General features: G+C 51.8%; 2 protein-coding genes across 2 annotated transcripts; both read right to left on the reverse strand.

Annotated features, from left to right (window-relative positions):
* Nucleotides 1–2,914: 2,914 nt before the first annotated feature.
* Nucleotides 2,915–6,983, reverse strand: LOC311194348 (protein C3orf33; the record flags this gene model as incomplete). Its single annotated transcript, XM_084267438.1, has 5 exons — nucleotides 2,915–4,068; nucleotides 4,526–4,686; nucleotides 5,141–5,294; nucleotides 6,766–6,825; nucleotides 6,903–6,983. The coding sequence occupies 5 exons, from the start codon at nucleotides 6,981–6,983 to the stop codon at nucleotides 3,802–3,804; spliced, it is 723 nt and encodes a 240-aa protein (XP_084123564.1). The 3' UTR covers nucleotides 2,915–3,801.
* A 2,212-nt stretch (nucleotides 6,984–9,195) lies between these two features.
* SLC33A1 (solute carrier family 33 member 1) lies at nucleotides 9,196–19,654 on the reverse strand (the record flags this gene model as incomplete). Its single annotated transcript, XM_084267308.1, has 6 exons — nucleotides 9,196–9,991; nucleotides 11,585–11,800; nucleotides 12,588–12,705; nucleotides 13,618–13,802; nucleotides 14,386–14,576; nucleotides 18,907–19,654. The coding sequence occupies 6 exons, from the start codon at nucleotides 19,652–19,654 to the stop codon at nucleotides 9,824–9,826; spliced, it is 1,626 nt and encodes a 541-aa protein (XP_084123434.1). The 3' UTR covers nucleotides 9,196–9,823.
* Between the last annotated feature and the right edge of the window lie 296 nt (nucleotides 19,655–19,950).

A 19,950-nucleotide genomic window follows, 5' to 3' on the forward strand; every position in this document is an offset into this window, starting at 1 on the left:
GGCCGTGATCCAGCCCCGGTGTTGCGGCGGCCCCGCGCCCGCTCCCATTCAACCTGCTCCATTGTGTGTCCGCTCCGAGCCAGCGGGGAGCCGCGCTGCCCCTCAGTGCCACCCCCTCCCTCAGCGCTGCCTCTCAGTGCCGCCCAGGCCCGGCCGCCCCCTCCCTCAGGGCCGCCCGCTGCCGGGGGCGAATGGCCCTTTCCCCAGCCGTCCCGGTAGAGCCTCCTCACAACGGGACTCCCGGAGCTCCCCGGTGGGAACTGAGGACGCGGTGCGGCCCCTCAGACTCACCTTCGCCCCGCCGCCTCAGACCTCCACGGGATGGCGGCAACCGCCACACCTGCGGCGGGAGCCGCCACCGCCCTTCCCCACAGCCCCGGGAGCCGGGGAGAGCGCTCAGGCACCCTTCCCCGCGGGGAGGGAAGCAAAATGTCACTGACACCCCCCACCCCCTTTTATAAATCTCCGATGAACTTCACGGGCCGTTTCCCTGCGCTGGCTAACGGAACCGAACGGCACTCCCACAGCCCCGATTCCCCTGACACACGGTGCACCGACAGCCGTCGTCGGTCCTGCCGTGAGGGAACACGACCCTTTGCCCAAGGAGGTTATCTAAAACTGCCCTTGAAACTGTAACGTTTTATATCTGATATCCCGTGGGAGAGCGAGGAGCGTTTCATGGGGAGCCAGCAGGTGTGAGCTATGACAGAAAAGAGCGGGAACATTCCAGTGTGTAGGAGAGGTAACCTGAGGAAGGTGATGGCTTCCTCTCCCTGTCTCCCCTCTTCCTCCGTCCTCCCTTCTTTCTCTTCCTCCTCTCCTCCCTTCTGTCTCCTCACCCTGTCTCTACTCCTCTTCCTCTCCTCTTTCCCTTGGCGGGAAGAAGCCCCCAGTCGCCCATCACTTCACAGCAGAGGCCTCACTGCCTGTCAGAAAAGATGCTCGCAGCAGCCTGCCCGCCGTTTCACGGTGAGCTCCAGGAAGGCTGGCAATGTTTATGACAACCATTTGCCTTCCATGTCACGCCAGCAATAAAAATCCTGTGCGGCGCTGGAGGTATTTTTCTTAGGGGGCCATTTGGAGGCCTCTCGCTCCCTGTGACCTTTTTAAGACATTGTTCTGCGTATTCAGAGTTGCCGGGGCGAAGGCACAAAAGCTGAACAGTTTAATTCTTGTCCTTATTCCTCCTCGGACCACAACTGCTGGGAAATACACCCTTGTGTGCGTTGCTGCTGTGGCTGAGGGAAGGGGACAGTGCTCCTCTGAGGCAGCGCGGGGTGTTTTTATGTAATGGAGAAAAGTGCTTTTTCTCCCCCTGACCTCCCAGTCAGTTCCCCAGCTCAGTTCTGCAGAGCTGTTTGTTTCCACTCCTGTTACGGGTTTTTCAATAGACAGGCCTCCCACAGAGACAAGACCTGCAACCTCTCAAGCCCTGCACAGATGGAAAGCGTAGCTTTGAACTGAGTTGTGCTTCTTTTGAGGGGGGGGTGGGGTGGTGGCGTTGGGGTTTTCTTAACAGATAAGGCCTGGATGATAAAGAAAACAGCATTAACAAGCAATTACAGGAGTTGGCTCTCGTTAAATCAGTTGTCACTGCAGTCTGAATCCTGCATCACTGGGTTGCACTGAGAGCAGCGTTAGCCGTTACAGCACGGATCCCATGTACGTGGCTGCTCCCCTGGGCTTGTATTCTGACCCAGGACTATAGCGAGGGCACATCACCAAAACCTGTCACATGCAACAAAAAAGAGATCAGAGACATGAATTCAAAGACTGTCAGATATCCCTCTCCAAGGCTCCTTCCAAAACTACTTGTTCATCTACCTCCTGGCCACAAATACAGGGAAGGGCATTTCAGGCTCAGAGGTGAACGGTTAGTGATGGGGCAGCTGTATCGACACTTTAAAAGATCCTCCACAAGCCACAACCTAATGGATACAACAATTTGCTGTAGTTTAGAAAAATCTCTAGGGCTTTTCTGCACTTCACCAACAGCCCACACCTCACCTCTGCTTCCTGCAAACGTAGTGTGCAGTTTTCCTGAGGTTTTACTCTCAGTTTTACAGTGAGTTTTTGTGATAAAAGGCTCATTTACAAACAGAAGTGAAAAGCCCATTAGAATTATATTTATTACAGGAGGGGTGGTGGAGGGGGGGAATCAGAACTGTACAATTATGCCCAGTTTGGAAAAGCTCTTTCTACATCTCAGATGTAGGAACAAGAAGAGCTATAATCAGTCATGGGTGATGGATTATAGCTGAGACTGAATTTGTAGTTTGGGCTTAAAAAGTCAACTAGAGTTTTGCTTCAGAGGATGCTATGGGCAACCCCAAATCCCTACCCATCTGTGTGACTTTTCTGTCCAAGCCCCACAGCATCAGTCAGCCTAGCCCTTTGCTGTATAGTGCATAAAAACAGACACCTCACTGCATAAAAACAGACACCTCACTTATTGTTTTTCCCTTTTTGAAGCAGGCTCAGCTCTCTGGTTTCCAGCTCCTGTTGGGGTCTGCCTCTGCCTGCAGAGCTCTTCCCCAGTTCCCAATGCTGAGCTCTGCGCTTCGGGTACTTTATGTGCTCATCATGCTTTGCAAAAACCAGCCTCACCCCTGAGAGGACCCAGAAACAAAAGTAATAAAGAAGCACTGAAACCTATTCTTACCCAAGGAAAAGCCGTGGGTTTGGTTTTTTTTAAGGATCTCAAGATACACAGCAGCAGCAGAGAAAATGATGGTGTAGCACCAGCTGTTGGACAAGCAGTGCTCAGCTATTATATCATACCACACTCTTCTCCCTAACATTTAATTGGAAATAAGAAGAATCACACAGAAAATCTGTAAAACATGTAATTTAAAATAAATATTGGGACACTGGGATGTTAAACAAAGGTCAGGTACTTAGTATATAAAATATGTAACAATGAACATAAACTCAATCTTTATTCTGAGAATATTCACAGAATAAATAACAATACACTTGTGTACTTAACATGTGTTTCAAAAATAAAAGGATTTAAATTCTTAGCACAGCATGCTCTGCCTTTTCAAACTTCAGGTTTTGTTTTCATCTAGTTTCAGGTATTTAGAGCACTATCAGAAAAAAGCCCAACGTTTTTCCTCTTCAAAAGAATGCTGTCTTCTAAAAATTTGGGTTTCTGACATAAAAATTTATATTCTTTGATATAACCAAGTGATTATTTTTTTCCACAGAACTTTAGTTGTTACAACCTTCTCAGCTTTCCCAGATCAGCCATAACAAATTACCTATTATACTGGCAACAATGCAGCCTGTTACTCAAGCTGAAAGATTTTTAACACCCAAATTGTACATAGAAGTGGTGCAGGGACAGAATTCAAACAAGACACCGTGTGTAACCACGTACCACCGGCTTTGCAAAGGTCTGAGATGGAGCTTTCTGAGCAGTGGGGTTACGCAGCAACGACAGCCAACAGAGAGGCATTTAAGGCAGAACCCTGGGAAGTAACACCCTTAAATTAAAACAGGACTGTCACTGCCCTCACTCGTTAGTTAAGGCAGATGTGTAGGTAATTAGCATGTGAGAAGCTGGACAACTCACTTGGGAAAGGGTTTGGCTTCAGAACATCTGCATCTGCGACTTGCACACTCCTACTGAAGTTCAATGCCACGTGGATTATAGCATGGTGTGAGGAGAGTTCATGGGGTTTCTGCTCAAGACAGGGACCCTCGAAATGATGGTGGGGGTGTTATCACAACCTGTGCTGTACCTACAGCACACAGGTAGGTAACTGGTGTCCTCTGGGCAGGTCTCTCGCCTTGCCTTTACGCAGACCTTCTTAACCAGCTCACAAACTGCTTCACTGTCTGCACAAATTTATTGTGGCTTATTAGATCTCTAATCCTTTCAGAGTAGCTTTCTTCTTTCCATATCCCTTTGTTTTTCTTTAGTGCCTTTAACTCTGCTCCAAGGAGCCTCTTGTGAAGTTTCCAGTACAGGCGGGAATGGTGATGCAGCCCTTCAATCCGTGCTGCTCTGCCCAGCCCCTCTCTCAAGATCTCCTCGTTCAAGCACACGCTGAGGAACCGGCCCTGGAAAAGGCACAATAAACACATGTTCACTTCCTCTTCCAAAGAGGTGTATTTATTTTGTGGGGTGAACTCCTGAGATACAAGCTTTACTTAGCTTCACGCCTGGCTAAACCCACGCCCAGGCAGAAAGAGTTGAAAGTTTAGAGGGACCCAGCTGCCCATTAGAAAATACATGAATTTCAGATGCAGGGCATTTGATGGGCTAAACCTCAGGCTCATCAGAGTGATGGGACGCAGCCCAGCACTGTCAGATGGAGAAACACACTCCTATCATGGCTCAGACTGCAGGAATTGCCAGTCTTGAACTCAGACTGACAAACACAACATTGACATTTCATATCAAGGTAGATACATTATAAACAGTAACGTCCTTTAAACGCACAGAGATCACCGCTGTGTGTAACCACAGTCACACTCAAGCCTGCAGATAAAGGTCAGGCATTGCTGCTGTATTTACCTTACTCAGTAAAACAAGGCACTCGAGCGCTGTGTCCTCCCTTCCCAGAAGCTGGAACCAGATCATCTGTTTGGGTTTCAACTCTCGCCGCAGCCAGGCCAGGCCGCTCGGAGCCACCTCCACTCCTGCAAGCCTCACCAGCAGCAGCCCTTCAGATTGCCCTGCCCACGGACAGACAGACCTTCCTTACCCTGTGCTGCAGTCAAAGGAGGCGTCCTTTGACAGGCAGGTTGTGGAGTCTCCTTCTCTGGAGATATTCCAGCCCCATCTGGATGCTGACCTGTGCAATATGAGCTGGGGAGCTGCTTTGGCAGGGGGTTGGACCCGATGAGCTCTGGAGGTCCCTTCCAACCCCTCCAGCTCTGTGAGTCTGTGATCCTGTCCTGCTTTACAGCCCCTCAGCTGCCCCAGGGACTTAAACCCAAGAAAAATAATGTTAATTCATAGAAACACTGCACTGGCAAGCCTTCCCACAGGCCTCCTGCAGTCCCAGTGTCCCACCAAATGACAGCAGGAATTGTACCTCTACCCTTCCTCACGCTTGCTCTTTGCGGAGCCGCATTAAGAACAGCAACATCTCATCCCCACCCTTGTTCCTCACCTTCTGCTACTTACATTTTCTCTGTATGGAGCTAATGACAGGAATGCTGATGGGAATGTGCTCAACTTCCAGACCTTTCTCTGTTACATGATGCAGTTTCCCCCGCAACTTCACATTCTTTGTGACAAACTCCACAGGGATGTCCAAAGCACTTGTAAACTTTGTGGTCTGCAGATGGAAAGAAGAGCAAGACAAAGGGTTTTTAGTAAGTGTAGAGCAGGCACAATCACATTAAATCCAACTTCTTCTTAAACCAGTTTGGCAAAATACAGCTGTATTGTTAGGCAGTGTGGGTGAGTATGTATTTACATATGAGTTTCATGGGAATCAGGTGCAGAAGCCGTTCTGTGCCAGCCTTTGCACCAGTTCTGGTGTTCCCTGGTCTACAGGACATGTAGTATCAGGGGTGGGCATGGCAGCAAGGCTTGGAGAAAGAACAGGGACCGGTGTTTTTTAAGCACAGCCTACTGAACTTCACAGGATTCACCAGGCACAGTGTTTCCCAAGTGGCCCAGACGGTGCTAGAACAGGGCCAGGAGGAAGCAGAGATGTGTTTAAAGGCACTAGCAAGAACCAGCCACGCTGAAGACAAAGGTGGAGCAGGGAGGACAGAAACAACCCAGGCTCTGATAAAGGAGCAGCAGAGGAGAGGGACAAAGCAGGTGCACGCCTTCGAAAAGATCACAAGAAGATTAAACTTGATACCCTTGCTGCTGGTCAATGGGAGGATTCAAAGGGACAGTTACACCATCACCCAGGAAAACTCAGCTTAGCAGCAGCAGGCTTGGCCAGAGCGAAGCAGCCACTGGTTCAGGGGTGGAGGGAGAAGGGCAGGCACTGTGGATGGCCTTTTGCTTGGGATTCAAGACACTAACATCTTCAGGTCCCACAGCCAGCCTGTCGTACACCACTGACCTGCTGCTCTACTGGTGGGAGAGCACAGATCTGTGTTCCACTGTGACACACCTGCCCTTAGGGGAAACACTGTAACTGAGCCCACAGATCTTTCTACTCTGTTATCTGTCCTGTGCACCCTCCTGTCTGCAGTCCATGAGGTCTGCCAGGCACACAGAAATCGAGGACCTTGCAGGCAGACAGCCTGATGAACACAAGTTGTTGGTGGCTGATCTCATTAGCACGGGGAAGCTCCAACAGCCTGGGTAGCACACCTTGCTCCAAATCAAACAGAAAAGCAGGACAAGGGGAATTCTGGCAACAGCTGTAGCTCAAACGTGGGCTTCCTGGTGAAAACTCCATACAGATGCCCTCCCACGGCACGCTGCGTTTGGAACTGCACAGAGGGACGATGGTAACTACAGCCTGCGATGCAGCTGGGAGCCGGGTCGCTGCCTCCCGGCCCAGGCGCTGTTCCAGGGGGGAAGCTCTACCGCGGGGCCACGCTTAAGCGCACTCGGGAAGCGGCTCCGCGCCTGGAAACGCGGAGCAAAGGTGCGAAGAAACCACCGGCTGCGGCCGCGCCGGGGCCGGGGCTGCGGCACGGCCGGGCCGGCCCAGCAGGAGCCCCCTGCGCCAGGGCCCGCGGGGTTCGGCTGCGCTGCGCGGGGCCGCACGCCCCGCGGCCCGAGGAAGGAGTCTGGGTCCCGGCGCGACCCCGGCGCGGAGCCCCCGCCGCACTCACCATGCGGACGCTGCGAGCCAGCACCAGCACCCCGGCCACCGCCACGCCGGCGCTCAGGTTCTGCGGGCAGAGGAGAGCGGCGGTCAGCCGGGCCGGGCCGCGCAGCCCCCGGCCCCGCGCCCCGCCCGCCCCGTTACCCGCAGCAGGCTGAGGTGGCTGTCGGCCCACTCCGAGAGGCGGGCCAGGCTCTCGGCCGCCCCGCTCCGCCGCTCCGCCATGGCGGCCGCCGCTTCCCCGCCGGGCCCGCAGCGCCGCCCGCCGGCCCGAGGCGCTGCGCTGCCGAGGGGCGGGGCCGGGGCCGGGCAGCGGGGGCCGGGGCGGGCCCGGGAGGCGGGGAGCGGGTCCGGCCCGCGGAGCGCAGGCTCAGCCCGCGGCCGAGCGCTGCTGCGCAGGGGCTGTTGGCCCAGCCCCAGCCCGGGCCGCATCACACCGCGCTGGCGTGACCTTCCAGCCCGCAGCACAGCTCCTGCAGACGGGCTGCCCCGGCCCGGCTCGCCGAGGGAGAAAACAACGTCGGAACGTTTCTGCGCCCGTCACCCTTTGTTCCTTGTCCCGCTTCGGCTCCAAACAGCCACCGGCAACGCACCACCAACGGCTGGGTCCGCCCGCTGCCCTGGGCTGAACCCCGCGTCCCCCCGCCCGCAGCCACAGCGGCTGCCCGAGCCCGGCCGAGCCCCGGGGTCACGGCCCCGCAGGTCCCCTCTCCTTCCGTGAGACCCCAGCGCCAGCTCTGCACAGGAGCTGGCACTGGTGACAGCTCAGGCTTCCAGGAACAGCAGATTGCGGTGGGAATTCATAATCCAACGGAGCAAAACTCATTCTTGAATCAAAACTTTAATCTGAGGTTCAAACTAAAACAGTTGTTAACGTCCTGGCTGCGAGGTAAGGTGGACAAATAAATATTACCCCTTTAACAGTCTTCAAAGAAAGCAGGACAGCTGTTGTCAGGTTTATTTACTTCAAAGAAAGCAGGACAGCTGTTGCTGGGTTTATTTACTAAGTGCAGACATCTTAAGATTAATTAATAAATACAGAAATCATAGTGCAAACTCTTGTGTTCAGCAAAATGATAACTTGTGCCCCAAGGAGAGTTTGGCAGCGCAGCACTGGCTCTGCTGCAATGTGGCTGCAGGTAAAGCCCCACATAAACAGTGGTGTGGCATGGGGCAGGGAGAGAGCTGGGCAGCATTGCTGCCTGCAACAAAGCCAGAAAGTTAAAAGCACCCCAGTCCTCGTGGTATGGAGAAGCTGTGACTAAAGTCGGTGGCACATGGTTCCAGGAAAGGCACAGAACTGAAACATCTGTTCACCCAGCAGAGACAATCTGGTGAAGACTAGAAGATACATCCACCTCCACCTACCAGTCCTTGATCCACCCTCATGCTCATTTTGCCCTTTCACCTCTGTGTAATCGCAGCACTTGTAGTCTGGGGAGTAAAAGCAATGTGATTTTATTCAGCTTGACTGATTTTGAAGCACACTGTGAGAATGGGCAATTGCCAGACCACAGATCAGAGCCAGGGCAGAGCTACAGCTCAGGGCTTGTCTTTGCACCACCAGCCCCGGGGGCATCACTCCGAGGGGGGAGAGGGGAACAGGCAGCAGAACGGGCCTCAGCACCCCAGGAAAGCACCTGCTCACTGTCCCCTTCCAGACACCACCACACTCCTTGTGTTGTGTAGACACTGTACGCACCCGTACAACCCCTCCGGTCACTCAAAAGCTGGTACCCATCTACTCTGCTCCACATCCCCTCCAGAGCTTGGAACGCTGAGCTCAGGATGCAACCTGACAAGGCTGGAAACAAGGAAGGAAACACAGAGCAGGAAAGGAAATCATGTACCTTTCAAAGGTGTTTTTAATAATGATGTACCATATACATCCAACATGTCCACGTGCCCCCTCTCGAGGCGTACAGTACGCTGGCTGTACATCACCAAGGCACTCAGGAGGGACCTCATTTCTGGGGACCGCAACGGGAATGTGTCCACTACACAGCATCGGGGGTAAATTCTGGAGCAGCTCTACCAGAGGAGCCAGCTGGTTCGATTTACAGGACAGCGAGTCATACACCAACTCACTGGGAATTTGGCAGGTTCCTCATCACCAAATCGCAAAGCCAAAGGCACTGATCACCCTTCCTCACCCCTCGCTGGCAACAGTCAGTTTTCAACTGATTTTGCAACTGAATGTTCCACCTTCAGTGACAGAGGAACCAACACTATCAATTCACTCCCTCAGAACAGCCGCCGGCTCCGGAAGGCCCGCGTGCCCTCTCCTTTCTGTGTGCTAGCTGCTGCACTATCCAGGTTACATCTTCAGGACTCAAGGCTCAAACTATTGTGCGTTACTCTCAAGCCCTACCTTACAGCAATTTTTCATTGAGAAAGTACCTTGAATGGAAATCAAAATGCTTTGAAACAGCGGAAATAAATTAAACAAGTGTAATTTGTTTATAAAAATATCTTCTTATAAATCTTTAAAGCTTATAAAAGCCAGAAAATACATTTAAAAGAATCTCTGAAACGTTTCATCCTTGGAGGCGTGGTGACAGTTCAGAAAGCGAGGAGGAACAAAGCCCACAGCCGTTCTACGTTTGTCTTCCCACACGGAATGCCACAGTACAACCACCTACATGTCCAAAGGCCTCTGACACGCGTCCCCGGGTCAGCTCCCCGTGGCAGATCCCTTCAGCTGGCACACAAGGAGCCGGAGCGCCGTGACAGCGCTGCTGGCAGACAGGCAGACATGGCACAGGTAGCTTTTCCGTAGTGGCTACAGGGAAACTCGGCCGGTGGTTGTACCGGCCGCCGTGACTCCGAAGGTGGAGCCTGGGGGGCGTGTGTAGTACAGAGGTGCCAGGTTTGAACTCTCTGAACTGACATTTTGGTGCTGGGAGGGCAAGTGGTATCGCATACAAACATACCACCGCCTCAGCCACCCGGCTCTGCAGCGGCGTGGCCCTTAAAATACCTATATTCCTGCGTATGGAGTATGGGATGTGTCTTTGTAAGGAAACTAAAACCACCTTGCTGGTCCGTCCCACATTCAAACTGCATCAGTTGGTCCTCTTGCACTTCCACGACGACTGGCCTTCGTCCTGCAGCTTCTTAAACTTGGGCCCAAGTAGGAGCCACCAGCCGAAGCCCAGAATGACACAGATGACGGACTCCACGTAGTAACCGTCCAGGGTGGTAACACAGGAGCCACCAGCCTTTGTGCAGAGCTGAAAGAGAGAAGCAGCACCTCATGCAGTAACTACTCCCTGGGAGATACATGGGCTTTCAGAGTAGGCAGTAGGTACCTGCTGGGTTTTAATTCACTCTTGGTAAGGAGTAAATGTTTACCCATCCTTGTTTCTTAGGGAGCTAGTAAGAGAGGTGTTGGAGCTTACCATCAGTAGAAAAACAAACCACCCAGCTGTCTCACACTGGCCTGGAAGTGCAATCCCTGTTACTAACCCCACAAAGAAAGATTTCTCTTTTCCCTGCCCCATCCAAACCGTTGCTTTAAGAATTCTACTCTTGCACCTTGCCACACTGAATCTGCAAGCTGACTGTACAAAATGCTGTGTATTCCCAGGGAAAACACACTAGGATATTTGTAAATGCAGAATTGGAAGACAAAAACTCCAGCACTTGAAGGGTGTGTAGCATGGGATCATTGCTGCTGCTGTTCAGCTTTCAGTACTGCATAATCCCAAGATAAATCCATCCCCTGAGTTGAGGTTCTGCCAGCATTTTCATTATTCTGAGACGTCCATATCCGATTAGGAACGTGAAGGGAGTGCTGGAGGTGCTGGGACATTACCAGGGGGAGGATGTGACAAAAGGGCAGAGGGAGGTGAAGGAGTAAGGACCAGAGCTCCACAGCGGCCCAGGCACAGGGGACCATGGGAAAAGCCCAGCCTGCAGAAGCAAGTTCCCCCTGCAGCTAGGACAAACTGCAACTCCAGTTCAGATGCATCTTGTGTGACGCCCAGGACTTCTTCCTTGAAGAACCTCTGCATCCCAGAGAGTCCTGGCATTCGAGACTGAAATCAATCTCAGCCAGAGTGAAGGGAAAAGACACACACCCCCCCAAACCCCCTCCCACCCCCCGCCCCAAGACACTCCCAAGCATCTCCACCCTTCCACACAGATGGGATAACGTTTCTCATCTGCTCAGGAGGAGAATGTGAAACCCTGATTTCCAGGCAGCTTTGCGTCCTGCTGTTTGATCTGCGTGCAGCAGCACAGAGTGGTCTTTGTTCTCTTCCGCTGCGCTGCCCGGGCTGGGAAGGCAGCCAGTCCCACCGCTCCATTTCACACAGAGCGAAGATCAAAGGCAGAGAACAAAGTAACACCACAGGAGAAGGTATCAAGGTATCCATCCAGATAGGAAGCCTCCAGAAAGACGGAAGGAACAAAAGCCTCCTGCAAAACTGAAGGGACTTGGGGGGCAGAGCCTGCCAGGAACAGCGTGCCCACTTACACAGCACTGAACCTAGCAAGGTTTATGCTCAAAAATATAGCTACAGCCCCCTTGCACTGCAGGGAACCTGGCACTGAGCTAGTCATCAGCTACCCCTCATCAGCTTTTCCTGTCTGCCAAGAAACAGGCAACTACTCTGCACCTGCAAATCCTGGGTAAGGATGCTCGTTACTAAGCGTTCAGATAAAACCAGACCTCATTTTATCAGATGGGAAAATGAGCTCCATCAGTGGGAATTTCTTAGCATGTGCTATGCATTAAGGTTTTCAAAGGGGGAAAAATACCAGGAGAAGCCATGGAATGGAGAAATAACTGAACAGAGGCCTCCACCGCCTCCAAAACTTACCTCTGCAGCAAGTGTAGTCCCACAGGTCTGTTCCTGGGCCCCTGCACACTCCTTCACCGTGAGCGGGTCCACGAGCCAGAGTGCCACGGTGGAAGGCCAGTTCCCCCCCAGGTTGGACACGGTGTTCAGGAGGGTCATGTAGGTTCCTCCTATCAGTGGGTCGCTGACTTTGGCGTTGAAAGCCATTATTGCAACGTACATGCTGTACAGTGTGATCTGTGGAGGCAAGAAAGCCCTCAGCACAGTGCAGCCTCCCCAGTTAGAGACAACAGCTAAAAGCCCGAATGTAAAAGCTGTTCTAAGGTATCACTAGATGAAAGACACTGACTGAAAAATAATCCCAGCAGGTTAAAATTGCACAAGAGGGATGATTTCTGCAGTCTGTCTCTGCTAGCACCAAGAAGCAGCAGTCTCACCACTCATCTCAAGCCATGCAGAACCAGACCTGGCCTCGCACGCCTTGGAATGACTCAGGTTGTCAAACTGAAGTACGATAAAGCAGCTAAAATAGCATTTCAAAGTGACATTTTTGCCTTTAAAATCAACTCTGGAGGCACCAGATGCATTTTGGTTCTGACCCAAAGCCTGGTTTGTATCAGGGGTTTGCTTTCCAGGCCTTTAGACCTCCCTCCAAAATCAATAATGTGTTTTTTCTCAGACTAGGATCACTTCACTTTACAGATCTGCACAGTCATTGCCTACAAAACTCAGTGAGAACACTGGGATCTCCCCACCTCCACCACGCAGCTTTGCTGCTGGTTTTGGGGCAGGGAATCCGTGAACCAGAATCACATCTGATCAACTCTAAGTCACCTCCCTGGAGATGCCCAGTGGAGCACGTGGGAGAGGGAGAAAAGGTATGGCAGGTGTATCAAGACTAAGCACAGTGTGTCTGCCCTGGAGGTGTTCCAGTGGAAGTGAGGACAGGGAACAGGGGTTATCCTCTCCCTGACTGACAGGGAATCCTCTCCTGTACCCCCTTCCCACACACAGCATGTGTTACCTGATGTAAAGCGTAACTCAGCAATACTACGGCGTAGTAGTAGACAGGAAATCCTCCTTCATGTTTGACTTTAGGAGTCCACCATACCAAAAATGCAAATTCCAGACCCAGCAGTAATCTGGAAGAAGAAGAAAGATCATTTGTCAGACTAGTCATTCTCCCACAGGTTCTCCTGATACAGAACAACTCTTGAACATTTATACATACAGGAAACATAGAAATACTTTATGCCTAAATAGTTAAAGCTATTCCAATCTTAGACAGAAGATGTAATTTAGATATTGAATATTTGTCAAGCACTGAAATTGCAGAGATTTTATTCCTAAACAGTTCTGGGGTTTACATACCTCATGACCAGATCTCCTGCACTGGCTTTCTCCCCTGTCCCTTCACACTGAAATTTATATCTTGTAGAGACTGATGTGCAAGAGATCTGGCAAAGCCAGATGGAGCAAGACCTACTCTTTTCTTCTGGCAAAGCCACAGCTGCTTAAGGACATGTTAAAGCAACAACTACTTGCTACGTTACAAGATTTACTGAGTAACAGCAATAGGTTATTTGGCAGGTTCATTGGTTTGCAAATTCCCCAAGCAAACTTCTACATAAAGCACTTAACACAAAGATTAAACATCTCTGTGTCTATAACAGCCTAACTCAGCGTTTCTTCTGCTCCCTCAGCCAAGCACACAGCCAGCAGGTGCACTGCAATGTGTTCTCCCACTCTTACACTGCAAGCATGTGGAATTTCACAGGTCCCAGGTGAGAACAGTTCAGGAGCAGGGAATTACTGGCACTAAGAGCAGCAGCGTGCTGCTGGAATGCTGTTGCATGGGCACCTTAAAACCACCTCAAGTTCTGCTCTTACACACACCACTACCTGAAGAGACACACGACAGAGTTTAACTCACTAAGGGAATTACAACACACTTCCCTGGATCTGGAAGCTGAAGAGTTACACAAGAAATCCTGTACTTGATCTAAACAGGCAAGTTACTGCATTTCTGCCAAACAAGAGGTGTTTGTGCTTACCTGAAGGGCATGGCTTTGTAAAACGTGTTCAGTGGCTGGGGGCCTGCTGTGTATTTGCTGATAATCAGAGGCAGGATTATCTGTAGAGGAACCATTGGAACTGCTAGCAGGGCTAAGTGCTCCTTGGGGACTCCCTCTTCCACCAGTTTGAGTCCTGTTACAGCATCTGCTGCTGAAAATCCAACCTGCAATACAAGTCAGACAAAATAAAGGGAGGAAAGCAGGGACAGCTTGGCCAGGAAGTCAGTTTACTTGGTATTAAATAGATTGAGGAACGTGAGAGGCTACAATTCACTTCTGTGTCTCATCTGATTCCAAACCTGTTCTGAAACATCTTCCACACTCACACAACTCTTCTTATCAGTGCCACAACTGCCCCAAGAACACTCCCCATAGCAATGATCTTCACCCCTATACCTTAAATCCTGTGGCATCCACGGTGGCCAGCAAGCAGCTGCAGAAAGCCAGTCTGCACAGAGCAGCAGATTCTGGGAATAGTATTTAGGCTAAAAGAAACATTATCTGTCCTTTCAACTGCAGGCTACACTAACAGCTTGTTTAAAGATGTTTAGAAACAAATCAAACTTCTCTTTAATGTTTGTGGAAACACTTAGAGAAGCCCAAACAAGCGTTTTCTGTTGTACAAGGATGCAGCACGATCACACAAGCAATTCTGTTCCTAATTCTTAATTCCAAAAGGAAGAACTAAGTGGCACATCCCAGGCACTCCTACTGTCCCCCTAACAACTCCTCTATCTACTTCCTTACCTTTGCTGTGAGAATCAGGAGGCAGAAAGTAAGAACTGCTGGCATCTTGATTATTGAGAACAGCAGCCTGTAGGTATCAGTGATGCCTTTTGTTTCTTCTTTTGTTGGTGTTAACTCCTTGTTTTCCTTTTTCAAAAGGGCAACCAGTGTAGTGGTAATTAAAAAGACAGCACCCCAGAAAAACAGGAAATCTGGAGGGGAGGGGTGGAAGTGAGAATTAAAACAATCTTTCTAGCAGCCACCATCACCACTTTGTTAACAAGTCACCAGGTATCTAAAATGCAGGTTTTTGCAACAATATAAACTTCATAATAAAACCAGTGCTCAACAAAAGCCAACCACAAACAGGCAGCTGCCCAAGGAACTGACCCAGCTCTGCCCTGCCCCTCATAACCATGCTTGCTCAGGATCCCAGACAGAAGAGCAGCAGCAAACTGGGTCACTTCCCAGCGTCCCAGAACCCCAGACTGGTGGGACTGGGATCGTTCACCACCTGAAGACAACGCTCAGGTAGTTCCTGAGGCACCCCACCGCCCTGCTGACCCCCAGCTGTATGCTGAGCACAATGTCATATGGTGTGGGATATCCCTTGGGCATCTGGGGTGAGCTGCCCTGGCTCCAGCTCCTTGGGCACCCATCTACCTGCTGGCAGGGCAGCAGGAGAAGCTGAAGAGTCCCTGGCTGCTGGGCAATGGCTAAACCATCTGTGTGTCATCAACATTATCCTCCTCCTAAGTCCAAACACAGCACTCCAGCAGCTGCAGGGAAGGAAACAAAGTTTACCCCCAGCTGAAACCAGGACAGAGATGGAGAAAAGCTGCAGAGGAAGAAGCATCCAGAACGCCCCTGCTGATTCACTGTGTGGTCACTGGCTATTCCATGCCTTGGCTCTACACTCCCCAGACAATATCTGCCTACCAGCAAGGAGAGCACAGATCTACACTTAGGAGAGTACAGATGTCCTGGTGGAAGTTCTCTCACGGTTGTCACGTAGAGAGTCACTCACTATGCCTGGTTTGAGTGGCTGCTGTACTCCCTGACAGTTCAGTGCTTACTTGGAGCAGGTACCACCTTGCTAAACTCTGGAGCTGAAGGCAGCAATAGTAAAAACATACCAGTGTTCTATGGCAAGTACTTTTTGAGTTGGTGAATGGATTAATCCAAGATCTTACCCTCTACCTTTATGAGATACTAATCTTGAGAGAACCCTCTGCATGTTACTGAGTAAGACAGAAACAGCCTGTATCTTCCTGGTCACAAGCAACTCCAGAAGCCTCTTGGTGGCTTGAAAGAAAGCAGCAAGGGCTGGGAAAAGGGCAGGGACAGTGCACAGGTTCAGTCAAATATGAGCTGCTTCTTGCACACAGGAAGAGAATGAGCATGGAAAAGACTAAAGACTACTTTAGGTATATCCTACAGTGTCAGTGTGAAAGAAAAAAAGGCATTTCAAACCATATTCTGCTGCTTCCACAGCAGTGACCTTTCCCCTTCCTGGGTTAAAGAAGATCCCATAACCAACGCTGTCAGATTGCTCCCTCCTCTGCTAAAAAAGGGTATTCTGATTGCTCTCTGCTAAAAAAGGGTAACCTGAACATAGACCTTCAAGTAAAAGGTGGGTTTTCAGGGAGCCACTGCTACCACCACAAAAGACAGGCAGCAGTGGTGCCCCAGTAACAGCCCCAAGCATCAGCATCACTGTGAGGGACCTACAGCTGAGGCTGGGAAGGGAAGTAGCATTAGGTGTCATCACACATGAATACACTTGACCAGGTCAGCCCTGGCAGCTGCAGTGCAGCAGTGTGATGGCTGGATTAGCAACAAAACAAAAGCCCCTGAAGAAAAAAGCAGCCATATGGAATAGATATATAGTAGTCCTGATTAAAAATAAAATCTAAAAAGGTTTTCTGGGTGCAGGCAGTTTCCACCAGGTAAGGTGGAAACCTCCTTGCACATACAATCAAGTCCCCTAAGAGGCTACAAGCAGAGGAACTTGAAGATGATAGTTTACACAAGGAATTTCAAGCCTGAAGTTTCTGGTGCTGCCCCCCATCCTTATTTTGTCTCTGCCTCTACACTGCTACTAACAGAACAAACCCTTGTGTTGTGGCCAAGCAAACTTCTGAGCTACATCAGGGACAGAGCAGGCTGGAAAATAACCATCAGCACATGGGGACACGGGTGTTCCATCACAACAGCTTCAGGTACCTCTACAGCTACACCTCTCCTCCCAGGAGAAGAGGTGCTCCAGTGGCCCGGGTCAGTCTGGGCTGTGTGAGGGGCACCTACCTCCTCCCCACACACTCACACTTCTCACTCACCTCTCTCCCTTCAGGCTACAACAGGCCTGACAGCACAGCACACAGGCAGGGGGGAGCAATCCCAGATGGTGAGCTTCCCCCCCACCCCCCATTTGTTGGTTGGTTTGGGGTGGGGTTTTTTTTAAACAATTTGAAAAACAAAGTGCTAAACTCCGATGCATTAGCTCAAATAATAAGGCAAATGAACACAGCTGTTGCCTTGCTGGATGGTTTTACAGCTGTCTGCCTCATCTCCTGAGGCTGATGTGATGACCAGTGCTGTCACTTCTCAACCTGGAGGAAGCTGCCTTGGGATCCCAAGTGCTGACTTGTTCTTCCCCTACTGCTGGCACTCAGCCTGCAGAGATCTGAACCAGCAGAAAACCAGCCACCTCTCTCACACAGTGAAGCTTTCTGCTGCTGTCACTGCCCAAACCCCATTTACAGTGACCAGAGAGCCACTCTCCTGATTTCAGTGAGCTGGTTCACAGCTCCACAGCCTAAGCACAGACACAGCAAAGCATGTGGCACACAGTCACCTGAACAGGGAGACAAGAATTTCCTTGCAGCCAGGTTTACCACCCAAGAAACTATATCCTGCAACTCCAGTGTCAGAGTTACTTGCTTTTCTTGCTCCACCCAGGTTAACACTCCAGGACAAGTTATGCAGGTTGTGGTGGGGGTTTTATGTTGTTGTTTTGGGGTATTATTTTTTTTCCCCAGAGACAGCACCCCTGCACTAGTAACAAATCCGTTTATACAACCAGCACTGAGGGGAAAAAGCAAACAAAACATCAACAAAGGCAGAGAGTGGAGGTAAGCACAGGCAGAGCAAGCTCTCCTACCTACACCAGCTGTTTGCAAGTTGCATCAGCAGTCAGGGACGTCAGCCGGCGGCTGCAGCAAGAGGCAAGAAACAGCCAGCACTGAGGAAGGGCACAGCAAGGGAAAACAAAGGAGAGGGATAACCCAGCAGGGTTACTTTGAGGATGACTCTGTGATCGTTGACATACAGACCAGCCACAGAGTCATCGGCAGGGAGACAAGACTGGTTAGTGCCTGTGACAGCTGTACAGACAAAATAAGGGCAGCAGCCTTGGAAAACAATCTCCTGCTTCACCAGTGAGGTAGGTACAGGACAGGATGCAAAAACCAGCCTTTAAACAGCAATTCAGCTCGGTTTCAGCATACCTCTTCTCTTCTGTGATACAGACAGAGAGCAAGCAATGTGAGAGGGGGAAAAGAAGCTCGTCTAGGAGAGCTGACTCTTCATTGCCAGCCACGGTCACTGAGACAGCAACCAGAAGCAGTGGCAGTTTCTCCTGTCCTCCCATAACCTGAGCTGGTTAAACTCAACCTTGTGACCAAAACATGTGCCTCTGAAGCATCTTCTTAGTAACATGCCTAAGATCAACCACCACCAAGAACTTTTCTGAAAAAAAAAAAAAGCCAACCCAAATAGCTCAAAAAAACCCCAACAAATGGGAGACATCCCTACACTAAGAGCTAGTTTTGGGTGAAACACCAAACCCCATTTAAGTCATTAAAGAGAAAACGAGATGCCCCTTACTTTACCAAAACAAGGCCTTCCTTCAGGAATCGGCTACGTGGCCAACCCTGAGCACTCAGCATTTCACTTCTGCAAACAATACCATTCCAGCAGAGTCAATCGGGTTTTCTAAAACTTCCCCTTTCCTTCCTCCCAGGAGGACACGTTCCCAAAAGGCCTCCTTAAAGAGGCAAAGCTCCTGCTCTGCCCCGGATTTCTTTTTGTAAAAGAAGAATCCACTGGGCAATCATTAAACCAGAGGAGGAAAGAAACCATTCTCTCCAAAGCGCTTGGGTCAGCCAAGACAGTGACAAAGCAGGTTTCCCACACTCCTAAGCCCAGAGAAACGTGGAAGTTCAGTGCATGTAGCAGTGACCTCTCTAGAGATATTCAAGACCCTCCTGGACGCCTATCTGTGCGGTATGAGCTGGGGAGCTGCTCTGGCAGGGGGTTGGACCCGATGAGCTCTCGAGGTCCCTCCCAACCCCTAAGAATCTATGACCTCTGGTAGCCTCCCGGCAGGCTGTGCTTTCTCAGGGGCAAGGGACAAACCAAACCTGCTCGGTTCACAGCACAAAACCACTGCTGACTCTTAGCAGAGCTTTGGTCTGGGCTGAGGGAAGCCTCATCCCCATCCCAGCACCCACACGCAGGCCAGCGGCACCCCGGCAGTACCTGAGAGGGTGACGATCCCGTGGGGCTGGGGCTGGAACCGCAGGTACTTGTTGCAGAAGGAGGGTGACTCCAGGGCCAGGAAGAGGACGTTTCCCAGGAAGTAGCCGGCTGTCTGGCCCACGGAGTTGCAGGTGGAGGCGTAGCCCACGTTCTCCCTGGACAGCATGGTGAGGGCCCAGCCGTCCACCGCGATGTCCTGCGTGGCGGCCAGGAACTCGAAGAGGAAGAAAGTCACGGTGAGGGCCACCACGTCGGGGCCCCGGCCCTGCCCGTCGCCCAGCAGCACGTCCACCTGGGTGGACATGTAGATCATGAAGAGCCCCAGGATGTACTGCGTGGGCACCAGCCAGGACTTGCGGCGGCCGAAGCCCCGCAGGTAAACAGCATCCACCAAGGGAGCCCAGAGCAGCTTGAGGCTGAAAGGCCAGAAGACGAAGCTGAAGAAGGCCTGGTCGGTGTAGCTGGCGCTCTTGCTCTGCAGGATGAGGGGCACGCTGCCCGCCAGCCCCAGCGGGATGCCCTGCAGCACGTACAGCACCAGCAGCAGCAAGATGCTGCCCAGCTCCGCCCGGCAACCCCTCACCCCCCGTTCCGGCGGCGACAGCAACGCCTCAGCCTCACCGCCCGGCAGCCCATCCTCACACAGCGCCAGAGAAGGCGGCGCCTCGCTTCTCACGTCTAAGTAGTGTTGGTGGCTCCCGGCCCGGCGCTGCCGGCCGCCTTCTTTCGCCGCGATCGCGGGCGACATGTCTCCGCCGGCGGCCTGAGGCGGGAGCCGCGTTACCGGCCTGAGGCGGGAGCGGACGCTGCCGCCCTCCGCTGAGGCGACGCCGCTGCCCGCCCTCACCGCCCCCTTCCGGGCACGCGGGCGCTCGCGGCAGGCGTGGCCGCGCCTCATTGGTCCGCTGCGGCGCTCGCGGCCTTCGGAGCCGCCTCAGCGTAGGGGCGGGAGCTGCCCGGACCCGGGCAGCTCCCGCCCCTACGCTGAGGCGGCTCCGAAGGCCGCGGCGCTACGAGGGTTCACTCAGCACCCCGCGTAGGCTC

Source organism: Gallinula chloropus (assembly GCF_964237585.1).
Source record: "Gallinula chloropus genome assembly, chromosome: 8".
Lineage (NCBI taxonomy): Eukaryota > Metazoa > Chordata > Aves > Gruiformes > Rallidae > Gallinula > Gallinula chloropus.